This window comes from Carcharodon carcharias, chromosome 39, assembly GCF_017639515.1.
Source record: "Carcharodon carcharias isolate sCarCar2 chromosome 39, sCarCar2.pri, whole genome shotgun sequence".
Lineage (NCBI taxonomy): Eukaryota > Metazoa > Chordata > Chondrichthyes > Lamniformes > Lamnidae > Carcharodon > Carcharodon carcharias.
The window spans coordinates 1,467,135-1,488,892 of record NC_054505.1 but is presented as its reverse complement, the minus strand read 5'-3'; the positions used below and the strand labels follow the sequence as shown (position 1 = coordinate 1,488,892).

General features: G+C 41.6%; 1 protein-coding gene across 2 annotated transcripts in view; it reads left to right on the top strand.

Annotated features, from left to right (window-relative positions):
• Window positions 1-673: 673 nt before the first annotated feature.
• The window catches only part of LOC121273090 (basement membrane-specific heparan sulfate proteoglycan core protein-like), a 46,898-nt gene continuing 25,813 nt past the window's right edge, over window positions 674-21,758 (top strand). For both annotated transcript variants that reach the window (XM_041180055.1, XM_041180056.1), the window contains exon 1: window positions 674-775. In XM_041180055.1, the coding sequence (XP_041035989.1) occupies window positions 718-775 (58 nt within the window). In that variant the 5' untranslated portion in view covers window positions 674-717. The remainder of the gene's footprint in view (window positions 776-21,758) is intronic.

Below are 21,758 nucleotides of genomic sequence, written 5' to 3'. Positions count from 1 at the left end.
AAAAAAAAACAATATGAATTGAAGAAAGTCCATTAGGCGGGAAGGGGTTTCAGTTTAGCTCTGTTCAACTGAGGGAAGCAGGGACGCCGCTAATTAACGTCACCAATATTGCTGTAGCCTTCATTTCTGATAATGGATGAAGGAATGTTGGAGCAAGATGGGAGAAACCCCAAATGAATGATTAACAACTGTTATACAGCTCAAGATCTCCGTCACAACTGACACTCTGGTGTACATTCGCTGCACAAAACAGCAGAGGCTGTTCAATCGATGTTCCTGTTGAGGCCTTCGGTTCCGTTTTTGATTGCTTATTTTGTTATTTTTGCATGTCCTGAGGTTAACTATAGAGAGTTTTAAATCGACAGCCGGGAGATGGATGTGAGGAACTATTCCTCCCAGATTTAGTGCTCCTGAGCATGATGAAAGACAAACTCACAAAAACAGCCAAATGTTTCAGGTCGTTCTTCCTTCTCGATAACCCATTGTAGCCCATTCAACACGTGATCATTGTTTAACTTACAAAGGTTAACATTTTCAATCATGCAGCAATCACATTCATATCTCACTACATGTTGTACAAAAATTAGTTCTGTTGCTTTAACTGTGGTGACCACCTCACTTCCTCCCAGCCTCTATTTCCTCTCTCATTCAACGCTTCCTGGTTTGAAATTCTGAGCCTTTGGTGAAGGGAATCAGCCGCAGTTCCTTCCAGCTCTCATGTCTCGAAGTAGCTCGTACTGGAACATGGAGAGAGGCTTCTCGTTACTGCTCTTTGGTGAGTCGTGAAACAATCTAGTATAGAAGCCACTGGGTTTCTGGTCTGTGTTGTGTCAGTGGGTAGCTCGAACAGTGAGAGTGGGACTGAGGCATGAGGTGTCCGATGTCTGGTAGTTAACAGAATTAAAGCAACAACTGGTTTGCTGTGCATCATATCAGGTTGGATTGTCGGTGTCGAAACTTGACTATGTTGAGAGGAACGGGGTGGGAGTGAATCTGCTTGTACTTAATGGGAGATGATAGCGATTTAGATCAGAGCAGAGAGCAGAGTCTGCTTTTAAGAGGCATGTACTGGCCCCGTTTCAATGCGTCGATAAGTGGATGTCCACTGAGGATACTGTCAGCGCCCTGTTTTACACCTTCTGTCATCAGCTCGTTTCAATAGAAAACAGCAGCCGAGCTCAGACTCCAACCATACCCTTACCACCGAAGGACAAGGCAGAGAGATATTTGCCCTAGAACTGTGTTCAAGGGTAAGTCACCTCTTTCAGTTAAGGGAGAGGACATGATGGAGAAATCAAACAGTAACGCTGCTATTTGTATCCGATTGCGTCCGACCTCGAGATCGGCTAATTAACTTGCAGGATCCCCAGAGGCCTTGAGTTGAGTTGAATAATGTCCGATCCGTAATTATAGAAACGGTGTTTTTTTTTTCTTGAGATGAAGCAATTCAGAGAAGTTGGGAGGCGAGAGAAACTTGTTTTGTTTTGTTTTCCTGTTTTTCCTTCTTTTTAGGGCAGAAAAGGTTCAGGAGGGACCTTGCAGATGTATTCATAATCCTATTTATATTTCATAGAGAGAATAGGGAGAACCTGTTTCATTTCGCAAATGGATCTGTAATTATCATGAATGATTTAACATGTCTGGGTGAGTGAAAATTAGCATGGACATTCTCACATTGAGGGTTGGATTGATCTGGAATGATCTCCTGTAAGAATGGTGCAAGCAGATTCGACCAGAACTTTGAGAATCTATTTGAATGGAACGGATTATTTACGGACATGAAGTTGGGTTATGTGGGGAAAGTTTCAGATCCAGAATATTTAGGATGGTGAATGGCCTCCATCTACCCTGTGAATGTGTCAAACTCCTCTTCTGTACATTAAAGATTCAAGATTCAACATTTACTTTGGGCTGTGTTTGAGATCTCCATCCAGGGGACATGCTGACCCTACCATTGGGCCGATTCCCCGGAGTCACTGACGGGAATCTCGGCCGATATTCACTCTGTTATCCTTTCAGTTTGTTTCTGCTTAGATGCGCGCATGCGCAGTAGGAGGGCGAAGGCCTGCCTCTGTCATCTCTGCTCATCTCAGTTCAAGCAACCCTTTCGGTGTCTGCACTCAAATCATCAGCAAGTAATGCTGTGAGTTGCTGGTGGCGACCGTGGGGTACATCCCCTGTCGGGAATGTGCATCTACAGGAGATATAGAGTAACAAATGGGAGAAGGCACGTGTAAAAGTGAATATTTAGTAAATGTCTTTTGGCACTTTGTTAGCACAGCCCGACGCTCCCCGGCCCAACCGCGCCCCAATTCGACAATATGTCCCACCTTCTTTCAACCTGCGCTTCTCCAAGTTAAAAATACTGACTTCTGCAGTACCAACTTTGGATATTCCTGTTCCTCTTGTGATATCCATTTTCCATATTTCTCTTTCCTTTTCAAAATTGAAGCTGAATTTGAGGCGCTTTATGATATTTGTGATTGCCTGTGGGTAAATGTCTGGACACCACAACGTTTCTTAAAATTAAACAGGAAAGGGCATGTCTTTCAAAGACAGTGTGTCAGATATTTTTCATACCAGGGACAATCCCACAATGGAATAAACTATCAAAGTTAAGAGTAACAACCCCGTCACTTTAAAATTTCAAGATCTATCTTTATAATATTTTCATTGTGAAGTTTTCAGTACCAGGACTGCCATTTCGGTAGGGCATGCCTGTTTTTGCTAGTTCTAGCTCTATGAATGTTGGTGGAATAGAGATATTATTCTGTGATCTTAACACAAGAAAAGCTGAAGCAGAAGCATGATTCAGGCTGGGCATAGTTCTCATAAATTGTCTTCTCTCAGCTTCTCCATTCAGTCTTGTGGAGTTGAGCATATTGTTTAGATATAAATCTTTACTGTGAATGAGCACTAATGTCCTGAAAACTCTGTTCCAACTGCTTTGGGGGCTCAGAGTTCATCTCTGAATCCCCTCATTCCAAAATCTATTTGAAATAATGAAGGGTGCTGTGCTTATAAACTCCATTATCTATTCATTATTCATCCGAATTGTTCCTCCTTCTTTGTAGTTTAGGAGGCATGGGGCGGGGTGGGGGGTGATATTAGATATTTCAACTCTTGGAACATTTCGACAATCCATAATTTTTCTGAGAAAAGGTGAAGAAATTCCATGGCTTCTGCTACAAGTGGTGTGACCCAAAAATAATTAACTGTTGTGAGCTTCGATTGAAAGAATAGCAGTGTTATTCTTACAGTATATTTTAAATCAATCCATTTGGCGCGTCCGTCGTTCTCATCCACTGTTCTTTTTAGTTTCCCGATTTCCATAGAGAGGAGATGCTGGCGCGACCAATCAGCTCATAGCTCCGAATCCACTGAAGGAAGCCAAATATGATGATAGAGCTTCTTAATGCCTGCTCCAAGCAGGGGAGCGAGCATGCGCTGTTGGAGGGATAAGTTCCTCCAGTGTCACCACTGACGTCAGGTCAAGAAACCCACACTGTTTCTGGAAACAAAAATGAACAGATGACTAGAAGAGTATTTTAAACAGGCGCGGGTTTGCATTTGTGAATCAGTGCCCTCGGGAGATGAGAACAAACTGTTTAGAGAATACTTTCACGCAATTAGAAAACATTCTAATCAATTTATTTTGAGCGATTCGTTTGTTTCTGAGTCACCGTCCTAATTAACAGTTGCTCAGATCCTCTTTCTTTGTACTGAAGCTCCTTCGAGTTGAAACCGCTGCCTTCCGCTATGATGCTAAGGGCTATTTCTATCCTCTGCAACACTGAATATTTTCAGCATGTTCGCTGATTTTTCTATCTCGTTTCCATTTGTCATCGAATTCCAGGCGCTTTGTGATATTTTTCAGCGTGTGTATGTTGTTGGTCCATCTCTAGCGGATAATTCAGTCAGCCTCCAGATCAGGGACGTTGATTTAACGTTGCTTCGTCATTCACCCAGCTATGTATGAGCACGTCACTGAGATATGCAACTGTAGGGTGGGCGGATACTAATGTCCATCAGCAAAAACAGGGCTCCAGCTTTCCCCTGTTCTCAGCATCCATCTCACAATCTCCACAACTCACATCCAAATTGCCCCCATCAACAGCTCAATCCGTTCCATAATGGACCTCCGCACCTCCACTGGACATTCTGTTTGGTATTCTCCAAAGAATTTTCATATTTGAATACAAATTCCACCAGGCTGCTTACACGTAACTTTTAGTCAACGATTCACTGAGTCACAAAACTGATGTTTTATTTTTAACTTTTTTTTAACTGCAGGGCTTGTGTAAATAAAATCTCAGAGTGAATAATTGGATTGCTCTTTCAAAGATTCACTCCAGGCGTGGATTGTCTGAATTTCAAAGCGACAGAGAAGCAGGAGGAGGCCATTCAGCTCCTGGAGCCTGCTCTGCCCTTCAATTAGATACTGGTTGAACGTTTAGCTCAGCGCCATTTTCCGCACTGCCCCCATAACCCTTGATATCTTCTGAATCAGTTAATCTATCGATGTCTGCCTTGAAGATGCTCAATGAAAGAGCTTCCACAACCATCTAGGGTAGAGAATTTCAAAGATCCACCATCCTTTGAGTGAAGAATGTCCTCCTTAACCCCGTCCTAAATAGCCAACCGCCCCCCAAACCTCTAATTCTGGGACACTGTTCCTTGCTCCAGACCATCCGGTCAGCAGAAACTTCCTCCCTGCATCTGCCCTTTCAAGCCCCTTAAGGATGTTGTATCTTTGAAAGCGGTCACCTCTCAGCCTCAGAATTTTCTAGAACACAAACACAGTCTCCTCAATGTCTCCTCAGGCGATACTCCTTCGATTTCAGGGATCACTTTAGTGAACATTCGCTGCACTCGCTCGATGACAATTATATCCTTACTCAGATAAGAAGGCCAGGACTGTACATAATGCTCCAGCTTCGGCCTTTCCACGGCTCTAAACAGATGCAGCAACACATTTTATTTTAATTCCTGTGCAAAAATCATTTTGCAATGAAAGCCAACATTCCATTTCCTTTACTAATTGATTGTTGAAACCACATGTTAGCTTTCAGTGACATGTGAACAGGTACACCTCAGTCCCCAGACTTCCCAATCTCTCAGCATTTATGGAATACTCTGCCTTTCTGTTTTTTCTTACAAAGTGTATTCCATTACTTTTTACTTCATTACGTTCCATCTGCCATACTCATGCGCACAGGCTTAGTCTGTCTACGTCCCCTTGAAGCCTCATTGGACCGTCCTCAGAACTCGTATTCCCACCAAACTGTGTGTCAACAGCAAATTTGGAAATGTTACTTTTGCCCCCACACCCAGTTTATTGTTGTAGACTGTGAACAGTTGGACCAAGCACTGATCGGTGCAGCACCTCATTTTAATGACTGTCTGAGAAACTGGGAATGACCCTTTTATAGCTACTTTCTATTTTCCATCTGATAACATTGTCCAATCCATGCTAGTTTATTTACCCCAATGACTGGTTCTGTTTTCTAATCTCTTGTTTCGGGCCTTATCGAAGCATCCAAATAAACCGCATCCACTGGTTTAACCTTTATCTATTCCGCTATTTGCATCCCTCAAACTCACTAACGGTTTTGTCAAACATCATTTCCCTTTCATAAATCCATCTTGGCTTCACTCAACAATGGGTCTTTAATGTTTTTATTCTAACTCTCGTGGTGTTAGAGAAATTCTTGAATAACAAGGCTTAAAACGTACCAAAAGGTTACAGCAATGAATTTAATTTTTATATATTTGGCTCCAGACTTGGCTCTGATGCCCTGTTCATCCTGTCAGGGGTTGAAATAACATATGTCCGAAATGAAGTGTCTCTGAGCTGATATCACAGATTTCTGCTTAAAGCTTTTTCTGAAACTGTTAGCCTTAGCCTGACACATTCTCAGCTTCTTTCTATTGCTCGGGTATTTTTTGTATTAAACACATTTGTTCCTCCCATTCTGATTTCTCACCAACATTCCCAACTTGTCACATCTCTTCTGATAAAATAATTCCCAATCCTCACTGCCACCTTGAGAACAATGTGCTAAACTCCTCATATCTAAGGGGAATCATCCCACCTTCTCCAGTCCCTACACAGGAATGAAGTCTCTAATACCTGGTGATATTGCCTAAACGTCCACTTAAATTCTGTTTTATCTGGAGAACACCCACGACTGCTCTAGTTGCTCCATAGAGCTGAAGAAATGATGATTAATGACATCCGTTCAGTTGCATTTGCTGCATTCCACTATTCCCCTGCTCCCCACTTTTAGCCTCCTTGGGGCTCTCTCCTCTCTGAAATCTGATGTTCAGACTTGAAGGTATAACCCAATGCCCTCACACACATGCCCATCGTGGGAGTAGTTTTCCAGTGATAACCATCACCTCCTTCCTTGCCCTCATTCTCAGTGAACAACTGGCAATCTGCACTGGCTCTCAGAGGTTGAAGCAGCTGAAATAATGACTTGCCAGTCTGTTCTAGTACGGTTATACCTTACAGAATTGCTTTGTGCCTGACAGGACCCTTCAATTTAACCAATTTAATCTATTTGTTGCGCCAAATTGCATCCAGTAATTGAGATGTTAGAAAATGCTTGTACAATATCAAACTTGTTTCTCTATTTAGCAGGCTGAATTCAGTTTTGAGATAAATGAATGCCTGAGAAGCAGAAGCTGCTGCTATTGCTCTCACAGTGGCCATCTTCATAGAACAACTTAATATTATTTATGCCTGAAGTCAAGTAAAAAAATTGAACCATATGCTTGTACTCAGCGTGTTCGAACAGACTATTCACTCTGATGCACTGTTCATGCAATGAGGTTTAAATTTCACTTGATGAAAATTGAAGGGTTCCGACGTTGAACACAGAGATTTCGAATTATTACATTTTCTGTCACTTCACGCCTAATATCCATTCACCAGGTACTTGATTCCCATCATTAACTCGCCAGTCTCCACCTCTCAGAGGCCAATGCACATTTTGGCTTCTGGCTTCCTTTTCACGTACTTGATGAAACTTTTTTTCAGTCTGTAAATAGATGATTACATGGCGCTCGAATCACAACATGTTGGCATAATGCACCGTCTCTGCTTATTAATAACTTCTGAGCTGCTTTGTTGAACGTTTAATGGCTGCTTTGTATTTGAAGCAGCTTGCATTTAATAGTGTGAATAATTAAGTGCAGGGTGAATCAGTCTGTTTGTCTGCACCACTGGCAGTTTTGTAATGCGGAATTAGTTGTTTAAGCTATTCAAAGTAGTTAGAAAAATTGTCACCATGTATTTTCTTTCAATGTGATTTAACACACGCCTGTCTCTGGGTCATTGTTTCTACTGTCAAGGGTTAAATTGTTTTGTGCCTGAGATGAAGTGTTTCTGCTGTGAAACCACAGCTTTCCATTACACACGTTCACCGACTCTGTAAAATTCAGACAGTTACATTTCCAAATATTTCACCTATTAATATTTTGTTTTTCTTTCACTATCCATTTAGTTGAAATGCGAGGTATCATGCATGTGACAGTTAATAAACTATTCTTGTTATGGTGATTTGAAACACTGCTCGGTTCTTATTATTTAGTCAGCACCTTCTCCTTTACAGGGCTGGAGTTGGTCACATCATTGAGATATAGATCTGTACAGGGGCGGAGACTAATGTCCTTAAATATACGCCTTACAGCAGCTGCTCTTTCTCGTCAAATTTTATCATACACCTACTGAGGTGTTTTTCTTCAACTTCAAATGCTGCTGCTAATGTATGAATTAATTTCTTAATGGGGCTCGCCGACAGAGAAAGACTTAGACAGAGGCAGACTCGCAGACATAGGCAGAGACATACATAGAGTCAGGCACATAGACAGAGATCGTCGCATCGAGTCAGAAACACACAGAGACACAGACAGAGAGAGAGGCACATGCAGATACAGACACACAGCTAGAGACTGCCACGCAGACAGAAAGAAGGAAATTTAGAGAGACAATCAAATGCACAGGCATACAGGGAGACGCACTCTCGGGCAGGGGCAGACACACAGACAGAAAGAGAAATAGGGAATCATACGCACACAAAGAGGCATACACACAGATGCAAGCAGCGACAGATAGACAGACAGAGACCGACACAGAGAGACAGACACACAGAGACATGCACACTGAAAGACTCATACGCACACAGAGAGGAAGATACAGATACAGAAAATGACAGATACTCAGAAAGAGACATGTATACAAACATTGCTTAACCACAGAGAAAATGTTAAGATTCTCCAGGTCCTCATTCACTGTTTCTTCTCTGTGAGTTCCACCGTCTCCTGTGACAGATGAATCCTGAGGGTAAATGCTAAATGATGAGAACCGAGAAATAGAGACGGGGCTGAATCTGGTGGCAAAGATCACCTTCATTCTGTGTCCTTCTCACAAACCAACATGAGTTGCAACGGAATGCTGTGCCATTTAATAAAATCATGGCTGACTAGAACGTTACGTCATGTGAATCTCTCCTAACCCGATATCCTATCAGCCCCTTGCTTACCAAGAATCGATCCACCTCTGCCTTAAAAATATTCAAACACTGACATTACCCTTCATTTCAACCCATTCAGTTTGTGTGATGCGCCCAAATGCATCCAGACATTGAGATGTTTGAAGATACTGGCGCAATATTAAATTAGTTTCTGTAATTAACAGTCTTGAATTCAGTTTTGATGATAAATGAATGCTTGAGAACGAGCAGCGGCTGCTGTTGTTCTCACAGTTCTGATGCTCTTAGAAAGGCAGAATAGTATTTAAGGCTGAAGTCTTGTGAAAAATATTGTCACAACATCTTTGTATTCAGTGTGTTCAAACAGAATCTTCACTCTGATGTACTGCTCTTGCTGTGAGAGTTAAATTTCACTTGATCAGGGGTGAAGGGCTTCGATGCTGAACACAGTCATTTTCAGTTAGTGCATTTTTTTGTCGCTTCATGCCTAATGTCCATTGAAATTATTTGCATTAAAAGCAGAGAAAGACATCATTCGGTCCAAGAGCTCTATGCTGTTATTGATGCTCTACACCATCCTCCTGCCACCCTGGTTTATGCAATGTAATCACCACTTCCTCATAATGTTTATCACCCACAAGTTTCCAAACATATTTCCTCTGCTATATATCAATTACATAGTCCTCAACTAATCCACGAGCTGCAATGTCCCATATTCTGCCCATTGCCTGGGTCAAGAGATATCTCGTAGATACCACATTGCACATGTTGAAGTAGATTCTGATCTCACGGTTTTAACGCTAGATGTTGGCTCTGTGATATGACTTGAAGGATAGTAAATTTAATTTTCGCAATGGGAGCCTGTTTGACTGCCCATGATCTCGGCAGAGCCGATAATCTGCTTAACAAAAACAGAAATATCTGGAAAAACTCAGCAGTCTGGCAGCATCGGCTGAGAAGAACAAGGCTTCTCCCCGCCTCCACACCCCACCCCCCCAACCCCCACCCAAACACACGCACACCCCTTAAACCAGCTTATATTTCACCCTTTTCCTACTTCTAATTAGTTCTGCTGAAGGGTCATGAGGACTCGAAACGTCAATTTTGCTCTTCTCCGCCGATGCTGCCAGACCTGCTGAGTTTTTCCAGTTAATTCTGTTTTTGTTTTGGATTTCCAGCATCCGCAATTTTTTGTTTTTATATTGATAATCTACTTAGTTCTGTTGTCTTATGTGACTACCAGTTAGCTCAATGCTCCAAAGCCAAAGAAAGGGAGCAATGGTCAAATTTTGTGACACAGCAGCCGATTATTTTGAAATTTGTTCCATGCTGCTAAGCGGGCATGCGAGGAACGAGGGTGAAGGAAATATGGCCACCTTACGTTGGCTGGTCGACATGTGACTCCAGGCACACAACAATGTACTTGACTCTTAAAAATGTCGCCCCAGTGATGGGACTTATGGATGGGCAAATAATGGCTGCCTAGCTAGCCATACACACACCCTCTGAACAAACAAAAACAATGTTAGAAACGTTTCAAAGGCCTATAGGCCTTTAACTCCGCTATTATCTGGGGGGCTCATGATCAAATCAATATATGCTTTCAGTCTGGATCAGATAATGTGATGGGTTATTCTCCGTGGACGGGATCATTCATCAGCGAGAGTCATCGGGAGATTTGGAAAGTTAAATTGAGGAAAAAACTTGAACACAATTAGGGAACATTTTGATGAATTTATTTTCGGCTATTCTGTTAACTCTAATTCAATGTCGTTACTGACAGAAGCTGATTTTCTGTTTCGTTGAACTCAGGCCCCATCAGGTTGAAACCATTCCCTTCTGCTCTAACGCCTAAGCGCTTTCACAATCATCTTTAATAATAACAAACTTCACTATGTTTGCTTATGTTTCAATCATGTTCCCAGACTTCAGCTGCTTTCAATATGCCTTCTGTTAGCTTTGAGCGGGTCTATTTACGAACTGTACAACTAAACTGTTCTATTGAATAATTCAGGCAGTGTTTAAATTTGGAAACTTCAATTAACTCCACTTTCTCTTTCAGCTGCTAGAGCTGAGCACATCACTGAGATAAAGATCTGCAGGGTGGACGGAGACTAATGACCAACAATGCGGCAGACTAACTTTGTGTTCAGGATTGAGCTCTCAATTACTATAATCCATTGTTTCAATTCCACTGTCAATGCCTCCACCTGTTCCAAGTTGGAGCTCTGACACACTCACATTATCTTCCTTGGTCAGTACACATGTGGGGATCTGCAAAGATGCTCTGTGTTTGCAGACACACTGCACCCAGCAGCTCTCCTTTTACTTTCACTGATGCTTCCAAGAGTTCAGTGAATGAGCCTTTAGTGAATGTTTTAATTTATTTCAATTGATTTCTGCCCTGAAGGAAAAGTGTATATGTTGACGAATTCCATTAATTGTTGATAATGGTTGCAAATGGAAACCCAGTACAACAACTATAACAAGAAGTATAGATATCTTATACCAGAGGAGGTCATTAGGCCCGTCCTTTCAGTGCTGGATTTTTAAAGTGCTGATAAATGTGGTACAATACCCCAGTTTTTAATTTCGCACAAATACAAGTTAGTGCTGTTGAATTGTAACTCTTTTAGAGTTAAAACAATTAAACTAAATTAACAAAATTAGGGATAAATCAAGCACAGCCCCTAATTCAGGTCAGCTGAAAAACTAAGGACAAAGTTTAAAGGAACCTTACAAACTTTAAACCAAAATGTGATTAAATGGGGTCGATAAAGCACCCCTGCTATTGAATTGTATGTGCAGTGGTCTTTGGATAGTTCAAATGGAATCAATTCGCACCACAGTTTCAATGCTCCCCTTACAAAGTTAAACATTCCATTCATTTTTAAACCCTTATATAAGATCATACGATCATTAGTTCATTAGAAATGGGAGCAGGTGTAGGCGATTCAGAACCTCGATCCTGCTCCACCATTCAATGAGATCAAGACTGTTGTAATTGTGGCCTTCCTTTTCTGGCCCGCATGCACCTTGACGTCCTCGTAGATCACAGCCGTGGATATATTAAATGTCCCAGCCTCCACTGCTCCCTGATGAGGAAAGCTCCCGTGGAAACAAATTCCTCTTCGGCTCCATTCCACTGGTTGAATCGTTCTTCCTAAACTCTGCCTCCTAGTTCTCATTCACCCAACGGGGTGAACATTCTCCTAGTGTCCAGTCTGCAAAAGACCCTGGTTACCATGTATAATTCTATAAGTCCAACACTCAGGTTTCAAGTGCGATTGAGTATAGATCCAATCTTCTCAGCCTTTCCTGAACTATTCAGACAAGCTTTCAGTGAAACTTGTGTGAACTGCTCCTAACTATAGAGTAACAGACGCGCAGACATAGGCAGATCATACACAGAATCAGGCACATAGAAGGAGATAGGCACATAGAGTCAGAAACACTGACAGATACAAAGACACACATACAGGGGGAGAGACACACGCAGATACAGACACACAGGCAGGAGCAGGAGAAGGCCATTCGGCCCCTTCAGCCTGTTCCGCCATTTATTAAAATCATGGCTGATCTGTTGGTTACGTCATCTGAATCTCTCATATCCCCTGTAACCCCTTGCTTACCAAGAATCTACACACCTCTGCCTTAAAAAAATAGTCAAACACTGACAGTACCCTTCATTTTAACCCACTTAATTTGTGTGATGCGCCCAAATGTATCCAGGCATTGAGATGCTAAGGAATGCTGGTGAAATATTAAATGGGTTTCTGTAGTTTTCAGTCTTGAATTCAGTTTTGATGATCAATGAATACCTGAGAGCCGTCAGCTGCTACTGCTCCTCTCACAGTACTGTCGCATTTATTAAGGCTTAATACTATTTAAGGCTGAGGTCATGTCGAAAATATTGTCAAAATATGTTTCTATTCAGTGTGTTCAAACAAAATCTTCACTCCGATGTTCTGTTCTTGCTGTGATGGTTAAATTTCACTATATCAGAAGGGAAGGGCTTCGATGCTGAACACAGTCATTTTCAGTTAGTGCCTTTTTTGTCGCTTCATGCCTAATATCCGTTGAAATTATTTGTTTTCAAAGCAGAGAAATACCTCACTTGGCATATCAGCCCTATGCTGCAATTGATGCTCCACACCATCCTCCTTCCACTCTGGTTCATCCAAAGTAATCATCACTTCCTCATAATGTTTATCGCCTACATGTTTCCGAACATATTTCCCCTGAAAAACATCAATTCTATGGCCCTCATCTGCTCATGAGTTGCAGTTTCCCATATTCTGCCCTGTCCCTGGGTCAAGAGGTATCTCCCGAATTCCACATTGCACATGTTGAAGTAAATTCTATGATCGGCTTTATAGTAACATGATTGCTCTGTGACGTGATTTGGAGAAGAGTGAATTTATCCTTTGGAAATAGGAGTCTTTCTGCCCAAAACCTCAGCAGGGCCGATTGTCTGCTTGGTCATGGTTGTTCGGTCTGACTTCAAGTCATCTCAGTGCTCCAAAGCCACAGAAGGGGAACATCGGAAAAGTGTTGTGACACAGCTGCTGATTATTCGGTGATATTTGTTCTGTGCTGCGAAGTGGGCATGGGCGGAAGGAGGGTGAAATACGTTTAAGGGAGTAAACCTGCCGTCGTTCTCTGGTCTGTCCTACATGTGAGTCCAGATCACAGAAATGTGGTTGACTCTTAAAATTGTCCTTGCAATGAGGGGAATTAGGGATGGGCAATAAACACCGGCCTAGCCAACGATGTCCACATCCCTGAATGAACATAAAAAAGTTAGAAACAATTCAAAAGATTTATAGGACTTTAACACCATAATTGTCTGGGGGGCTCGTGATCTCATCAAGATCTTATGTGAATCTGGGTCCGATAATGTGATGAGGAATCCAGCATTGACGGGATCATTCATCAGCGAGCGCCATTGGGAGATTTGGAAAGTTAATTTGGAGTAAAACACTTGAACACAATTAGGGAACATTCTGGTAAATTTTATGTGCGGATATTCTGTTAAATATAACCCAATGTCGTTACTGACAGACGCAAAGTTCCTCTTTCTTTGCACTGAAAAGCCATGAACTTGAAAACGCTCATTTCCGCTCTAACGCCTAAGTGTCATTCCTATGATCTTTAATAATGTCCACTTTCACTCCGTCTGCTTATTTTTCCGTCATGTCCCCAGCCTTCAGCTGCTTTCAGTATACCTTCTGTTAGCTTTAAGCTGGTGTCTGTACCAACTTTACAACTAAACAGCTCTGATGAATAATTCAGACAGCGTTTCCACTTGGAATCCGGAATTAACTCCACTTCCTCATTTAGCCTGGGAGAGCTGAACACATCACTGAGAGAGAGAGACCTGCAAGGTGGGCGGAGACTAATGAACAAAAATGCTGCAGTCTATCTGTGTGTTGAGAATTCAGCTCTCAATTACCATATTCATTTTTTTCAATTCCACTGTCAATGCTTCCAACTGTTCCATATTGGAGCTCTGGCACATTCACATGATGTTTCTTGGTTTGGACACATTTGGGGTTCTGCAAACATGCTCAGTGTTTGCACACACACGACACCCAGCTGCTATCCTTTGACATTCAAAGAAGCTTTTCTTCGGTCAGTAAATGGATCTTTAGTGAATGTTTAAACTTATTTCTATTGGGTTATGTCCTTAAGACAAAGAACATACACTGATGACAGCCATTGATTATTAACAGTGTTTCCAAATGGAGACCGAATACAACAAATATGATTAGATTTACCGATACAAATATAGGAGTTCATTCGTCCCTTCCTTCCTGTGCTGGATAATTTATTTGCGGCTAGATATGATAAAAAGGCCCAATTAAATTTTGTTAAATATTCAAGTTAATCCTTTTGTGATACATGTACAGTATTTGTTGTGATTTTCATATGGATTCATATTGCACCAGAATTTCAATGCCCCTCTGACAAACTTAACTATTCCCTACATTTCAAGCCTTTACGTGAGATCATCAATTCGTTAATTTAATCGAAATATGAGCTGGTGTAGGCCATCCAACCCCTAGTGCCCACTCCGCCGTTCAATGCGATCATTGCTGATCAAATGGCGGTCTTCACTCCAGTTTCTTGCCATCCCCCATGCACCTGGCTGTCCTTGTGTATCACAGCCTTGAATGTATTAAATTTCCAAGCCTTCACTGCTGCCTGGTGGAGATAACTCCAGGGAAAACAAATGTCTTTTCAACGCCGTTTATCTGTGCGAATCCTTATTAGTAAACTGCGGGCCGTAATTCTCAGTCAGCCCACGGGGAGAGAATTAGCCTATTATCGAGTCTGTCATACACGCTTAGAGCCTCGTTTGCTTCTCTAAGCCCAACTCTCAGATTTCTAAGCGCCATTGTGCACAGGCCCAATCTGCTCAGCCTTTCCTGAAGGCTATCGCTTCAACCGAGGTATCAGTGAAACTTGTGTGAGTTGCTCCTAAAGCAAGAATATCCTTCCTTGTGCCTGGAGAACAAGGTTTTAGACACAACTCCTGCTATATTCTCACCAATGCTCTGTAAAATTGCGGTGAGGTTCCCCACAGTTAAAGTCAAACTCCTTTGCAACAAAATGTCCATATTTCTATTTTTTCCATCGATTTTTGTTGTGCCTTCATTGTACTTCTCTGTGATTCATGTCCAAGGGCACTCAGGGCCCTCTCTAGAAGAACATTTTGCAGACTCTCCCCATTGTAATTAATATCCGATTTTTTTTGCCATTTGGAAAATTTCATATTTTCCCAGATTATACTCCAACTGTCAAATTGATGGCCAATCATTCATTTGATTTATCCTTTGCACACTCGCCGTATCCTCCTCATAACTTGCTTTCCTGCCCATTTTTCTGTCATTGCAAATGTGGCTACTATTCAGCCCAATCCCTTCATCCAAACATTCATGTTGTTGATAAATGGTTGTAGTTCCTGCACCGATCCCTGTGACACTCCATTTGTTACAGTGTTCCAAACTAAATGTGTTCCATTTCCCCCTCATCTCCATTTGCAGTTAGTTTCCCAGTCCTTTGTCCTTGCCCTTATTTCATCCATAATACCATGAGCTCTCATTTAGTGCTGCGTTATCATTTAACGTGGTTGCTTATCGAATAGCATTTGTAAATCCAATTACACTAGATCTACAGGCTCCCCACTGTCGAGCGTCTTTGTTGCATGCTCAAATGAAACATACATTTAGCAAACTCCATTTCAATTCCACAGGAACATGTTCACTCTGCCTGATTAAAGTATGAATTTATATGTGCCCTGCTACTACATTCTTCATAATGAATTGTGCCATTTTCACAACGTCAGGTGCTTATCTAACAGGTATATAGTTCACTGTTCTTTCTTGAAATGTATTTTTCTAGAATTTAGGCGCTACAGCAACGATTTTCCAAGCAGATGGAAGTTTTCCAGAATTAGGGAATATTGGATGATTGCAACCAATGTACCCAATACTCCTGCTGCGCCTTCCATTAGGACCCCAGGATGCAGGCCATGGATTCCCGGAGCCATTTCAGCCTTTAGTTCAATTTGCCTTCCCAGCACTTTTTCTCCAGTGACCCTGCTTGTATTAGCTTGTCCCTCCCTTTTTTATTTCGAGGCTTTGGAAGGTGTGTGTGTGTGTGCGCGCGCGCGCGCGCGCGTGTGTGTGTGTGGACTACTTCGAAGACAGAAGTTTTAAAACTTGCGCAAATAATTTGTCATTTCCTTGTTCCCCATTAGTAATTTGGCAATCTATCCCTCCATGAGACCAGTTCTCACTTTGGCTATGTATATAATTTGCTTTTTAATATTCTTCTTGAGATTTTTTATTTCCTGTCCGTTTTTATAATGTTATATTCTGTTCAAATGCTAAATTTGTTGGCAACATTTGATGTGCATTTGTGTTAACAGATTCAAAGATGTTATGTGGAATAATTAGTGATTTAATTGTATAGGAGGTAACTTGAATATTATTATATGAACAAATCAGTTCAGGGAGATTCAGTATGGAAGACCGCAAAAATTAATTATCCATTAATTAACTAATATGTCTTTAAAATATTTAATTTATGGTTTTCACAATATACTTTTATGCATTGTGTTTGATCACGTGTCTCTCTCTTTAGCATTGCTTTTCCAGTAAACGCTCAAATGCTTTGTCTGAGATGATGTGTTTCTGATCTGAAACCCCAGGTTTCTCTTCCATACCCTTGCTGTCACTCTGAAATTCAGCTAGATACTTTATCATTTTTTTATCGATTGATGTTTAATTTTCTTCCACTGCCCATTAAGTTCATACACGAAGTGTGACCTTATTGAAAGTTAATAAACTACACTTGCAACCGTGAATTGTAACAATAATCGGTCTAATTTTCTAGTTGGCAGTTTTTCCTTTGGTCTTCTTGGATTGATTACATCCTTGAGATTGAGATCTCTACAGAGGGCGATAAATAATGTCCTTCAGTTAACACATTGCAGCAGTTGCCTTTCATGGTCGATATTTTCCTTTTAAATTGACTTGTTACCTTAACTTGCTGTTAAAGCTGCAAATCATGCCATCTTGGGGCAGAGAGACTGAAGCAAATACAATGGCAGGCACACATTCAAGACAGGAACACAGACAGTTGCAAGCACACAGGGGCCGAGGCATAGACAGTGAGAAATAAAAGGTGGAGACAGACAAACAGGCAGTGTCAGACAAACAGACAGTGACAGAAAAATAAAGAGAAAAGCAAATACAGAGACAGACATACAAACATTGACAGAGACAAATAAAGTGATACACACAAATTCAAGATAAAAACGCAGACAGTTTCAGGCTTACAGAGAGAGAGACACAGACAGTGACAGAGACATAGGCAGAGACAGGCTCTTAGTCAGTGACAGGGACACATAGTGAAAGGCATACAGGTAGTGAGAGACAAACGGGCGTTGACAAATGCTCCCAGTGACAGACACGCAGACAGAGACAAAAACACAGGCAGGGACAGAATCATTGTCAAGGAGAGAAACACAGTTATTCGTGGCAAAGATGTACGGACAGGCAAGCGCTGAGTGACACTCACAAAAAGAGAGAGAGACACACAGACAAAAAGAGCTACTGAAACAGAGACAGACTCAAAGAAAGTCACATGTGCACAGAAAGTGACAGACACACTGACAGAGATAGGTAAGCAGACAGGGACAGTCACACAGACACAGGCTGTGGCACGCATACAGGTCTTATTAAACGCAAAGGCAGAGGCAGGCACACAGGCAGACGCGCAGAAACATAGGCAGGGACGCTAAAGAGTCAGAGACTGGCACAACAACAGTAAGAAGCAGATACAGACAGACGTGTACACAGAGACAGTCATACAAATAGAGATAGGCACAAAGACATAAACAGCTACAAGACAAGAGAGAGATTCACAGACAGTGACAACTAAACAGACAGAGACAGACACACAGAAAGAGACTGTCACAAAGACAGAGAGAGCCACGTAGAAAAAGAATGACACACAATTTGAGGCATACAGAGTAAAATAGGAAAATAAATGGAGAGACACAGAGCGAGACAGGCAGACAGAGTGATGCAGATACTAAGGTAGAGGCATTCACACAGACATGATACAGAGAACTAGACAGAGGCAATCACACACACTGTGGCATTTTCAAAAGTCCTTATCCATAGAGGAACTTTTTCTGACCAGGCCTTCGTTCACAGTGTCATTTTCTTCAAATTTGCCGCCCTTTATACCGTGGAGTATCCACGGGAACGATGAGGCCTGAAGGTAAACGGTGATTATGGTTCATGGAGAGATAAGAAGAGCTCTGCATGTTAAAACATTCATCACACAGTTCCTGCGGATGGCCCACCTTTCAAACCCCCGGACTGGGATTGTAAAACTGAAGATACTTATCCCTGGTATAATTTTCGACAAACTGCATTTAAACGTTGCAAAGACCTGGAAATCGTTTCTAAAATGCTTGGCTCAGACATGGTCAGAATAAATTAGCTGTGGCCTAACCGGTGATTCAATTATGTTTTTGTGAATCAGCTCTTTCGATTGTTCTTTTTGGTTTTTCCTCTCACAACTAGATACCCAGTCAGATATTTTGTCACCCGCTCTCAGGGACCAATTCTCACTTTGGCTGTCACCATCCTTTTCATATTCTTGTTGAAGATTTTTTTTAAATTCCCGTCTGTATATGATATGGCGCTCGAATCCTCAACATGTTGCAATAATGTAACGTGTCTGCTTATTAACAACTTCTGAGCATCTTTGCAGCATTTCAATAACTGCTATGTATTTAAAGTAAATTACATTGAATTGTTTGAATAATTAAGTGCAGGGTGATTCAGTCAGTATATCCACACCACTGCTGGTGATTTATTGCAGGATGAATTATTTAATCTGATCAAAGAATTTACACAAATTTTCAAACTGTATTTTCATTCAATGTGTTTCAAAACATGTCAGCCCCTGAATCATTATTTCCAGTCCCAAGGATTAAATTGTTTTGAGGTTGAAATGATTTGTCTCTGCTGTAAAGCCACAGGTTTCTGTTGTAAACAGTGCCTCTGACAAATTCAGAGAGTCAAATTTCCAAATGTTTCACCTGTTGATATTTAATTTTCATTCTTTATCCATTTAGTTGATATGCGAAGTGTGATGCTTGTGGAAGTTAATCAACTACTCTTGTTATTGTAAATCGAAACACTGCTCGGATTTTATTATATAGACATCACCTCATCTTTTAATCGGCTGTAGTTGGTCACATCATTGAGATAAAGATCTGTATATCGGCGGAGACTAACGTCCTTTAAGAAACACATTGGAGCAGCTGCCCTTTCTGCTTAATTTTAATAAGTACCTACCTGATTTTTTTTTCAAACTCAAAGGTTACTATGAATGCATGGATTCATTCCATAAAGGTGCTCGCCAGCAGAGATAGAGACTCAGACAGAAGCAGGCATTCAGACAGAGAAAGACGCATACACATAGTCAGACTTTAGACAGAGATAGGCTCACAGAGTCAGATATACCGAGGCTCAGAGAAACACATCCAGGGAGAGAGACACATACGGGGACAGGCAACTGGTAGAGGCTGTCACACAGACAGAGACAAACAAACATTGGGAAACATTTAAACACACAGACATACAGAGAGATACACTCTCACAGACAGAGACAGGCGCACAGACAGCGACAGACACAGAGATAGACTCATGTGTACACAGAGATTTCCACACAGACAGTGACAGATACTCGGGCAGTGAAATTTATACCAAGATTCCTTAACTATGGAGAAAAAAGAAATATTCTCCAGATCCTCATGCACTGCCTCTTCTCTCTAAGTTCAGCGGCCTTGTGTGACAGCTGAAGACAGGAGGTCAGTGCAACATGTTAAAATCAAGCGATAGAAAGGGGGTTGAATCTGGGGAAATAAATCACTCTCATCCTGCGTCCTTCTCCCGAAACCAAACTGAGTGGGCTCGGAATTCCAGAGGAGCCTTGACCTCACAATCCAACCTCTGCAGACTCCAATCCCGCTTGATCACATATCAAGGAAGCACCACGTTTCCCCAGCTTTCCCCCAGCTTTCTCCTTATTCCATCAGTCAAAACCTTCGGACATTTGGAAACCTCCAGCATGTGTCCTCATAGCCTTTTCTGTTCTGCATCAGTCTGTGTGTCTGCCTCAGTACGGGTTTCTGAATCTGTGTGTTCCCTTATTGAATAGCTCGCAATTAGGAGAACGATACCAGCTTTTCCTATCTCTCCGCATCACTGAAGCCTCCTCATCGCTGGAACCAATGTGACATTATCCTCTCCATGCTGTCAAAGTCTTTGACATGCTCCCTAAAGTGGATACCAAAATTGGACAGCATATTCCAGATGAGGCCTAGCCGATGATTTATGCATATTTGAGAATCGCTTCCTGTTTTTTTTATTGTTTGCGTTTATTTGTAGAACCACAATTCCAGCAAGATTGTTTTATTTGCCCCAGATTCTTCAACGTTTACTTACGAACATACGATAAAGGAGCAGGAGTAGGCCATTCGGCCCGTCCATCCTGCCCTGTCATTTAATAAAATCATGGCTGATCTAATTGTTATCGCAGCTGCACTCCTTTTACAAAGGTAATCTATCAGCCCCTTGCTTGCCAAGAATCTATTCATCTCTGCTTGAAAATATCAAACACTCTGCTTCCAACGTGTTTTCAGGAAGAGAGTTCCAAAGGTTCATGACTCCCTGAGTGGAAAAACACATCCTCATGTTGGTTTTAAACGTTCTAGATTCTCCCAAAAGAGGAAAATCCTCTCCACATCCACCCTCTCAAGGCTCATCGGGTTCTTATGTGGTTCAATGAAGTCGCCCCTTACTCTTCTAAATTCCAGCTGATACAAGCCTAGTCTGTCCAGCCTTTCCTCATAAGACAACCCACCCATTCCAGGTATCAGTCTGGTCAACCTTCTCTAAACTGCTTCAAACTTGTTTCGCCATCTTGAAATATTGGTGTACGTGACCTCTCTTCCTGCACTCTTCAGAACTTTTTCAATTTTCTTCAACTTGCCATTCTCCTGAGTCATCTCTGAATGCATCACCTCACAATTATCGTCAAAAATTATCCACATTTCACCAGGCTGCATATTTCCACCTGAAATCTGCTTCTATGCTCCACACTCATTACTATAATTTCTATGTCACTACATTTTCAGCTGGCGCAGAAGGTGGCAGGTTTGGCTTAGAAAATAAAGACTAGGAAACTGAACAGGATATAAGAAAATCAACAGGTCATTTAACACTTCAAGTCTTTGATACCATTAAATTAGATCACAGCCACGCAGCCAGTAGGAAGTGGTGACGTAGTAGTGTATCACAGGACTAATGATACACAGTAATGGTTTATGGATCTGTGATCGAATCCCAAGTGGAGGAATAAGCATGAAACCAGTGTGGATTATTCTAAAATGCCAGTTGCCTGTATCCACGTCACCAAATAATTTGCAAAGTCAAATGAATGTAAATACAAGCTGAGGCAGTGATGCCCCATGAGAGAATTCAAGAGGAATGGTACATGCCATTCTCTGATTGATATCAAAAAACACTGTTAATTATGAAATACATAAACCATTGACATGGCCTTTGGCAGGAGCTATTTCCAATTTTACGCCACCCTAGTTTCCTAAGTTCACTCCTGAAAGCTAGGACTGTATCGTCTTGCCTGCACCTCCCTGTCCCACACTGC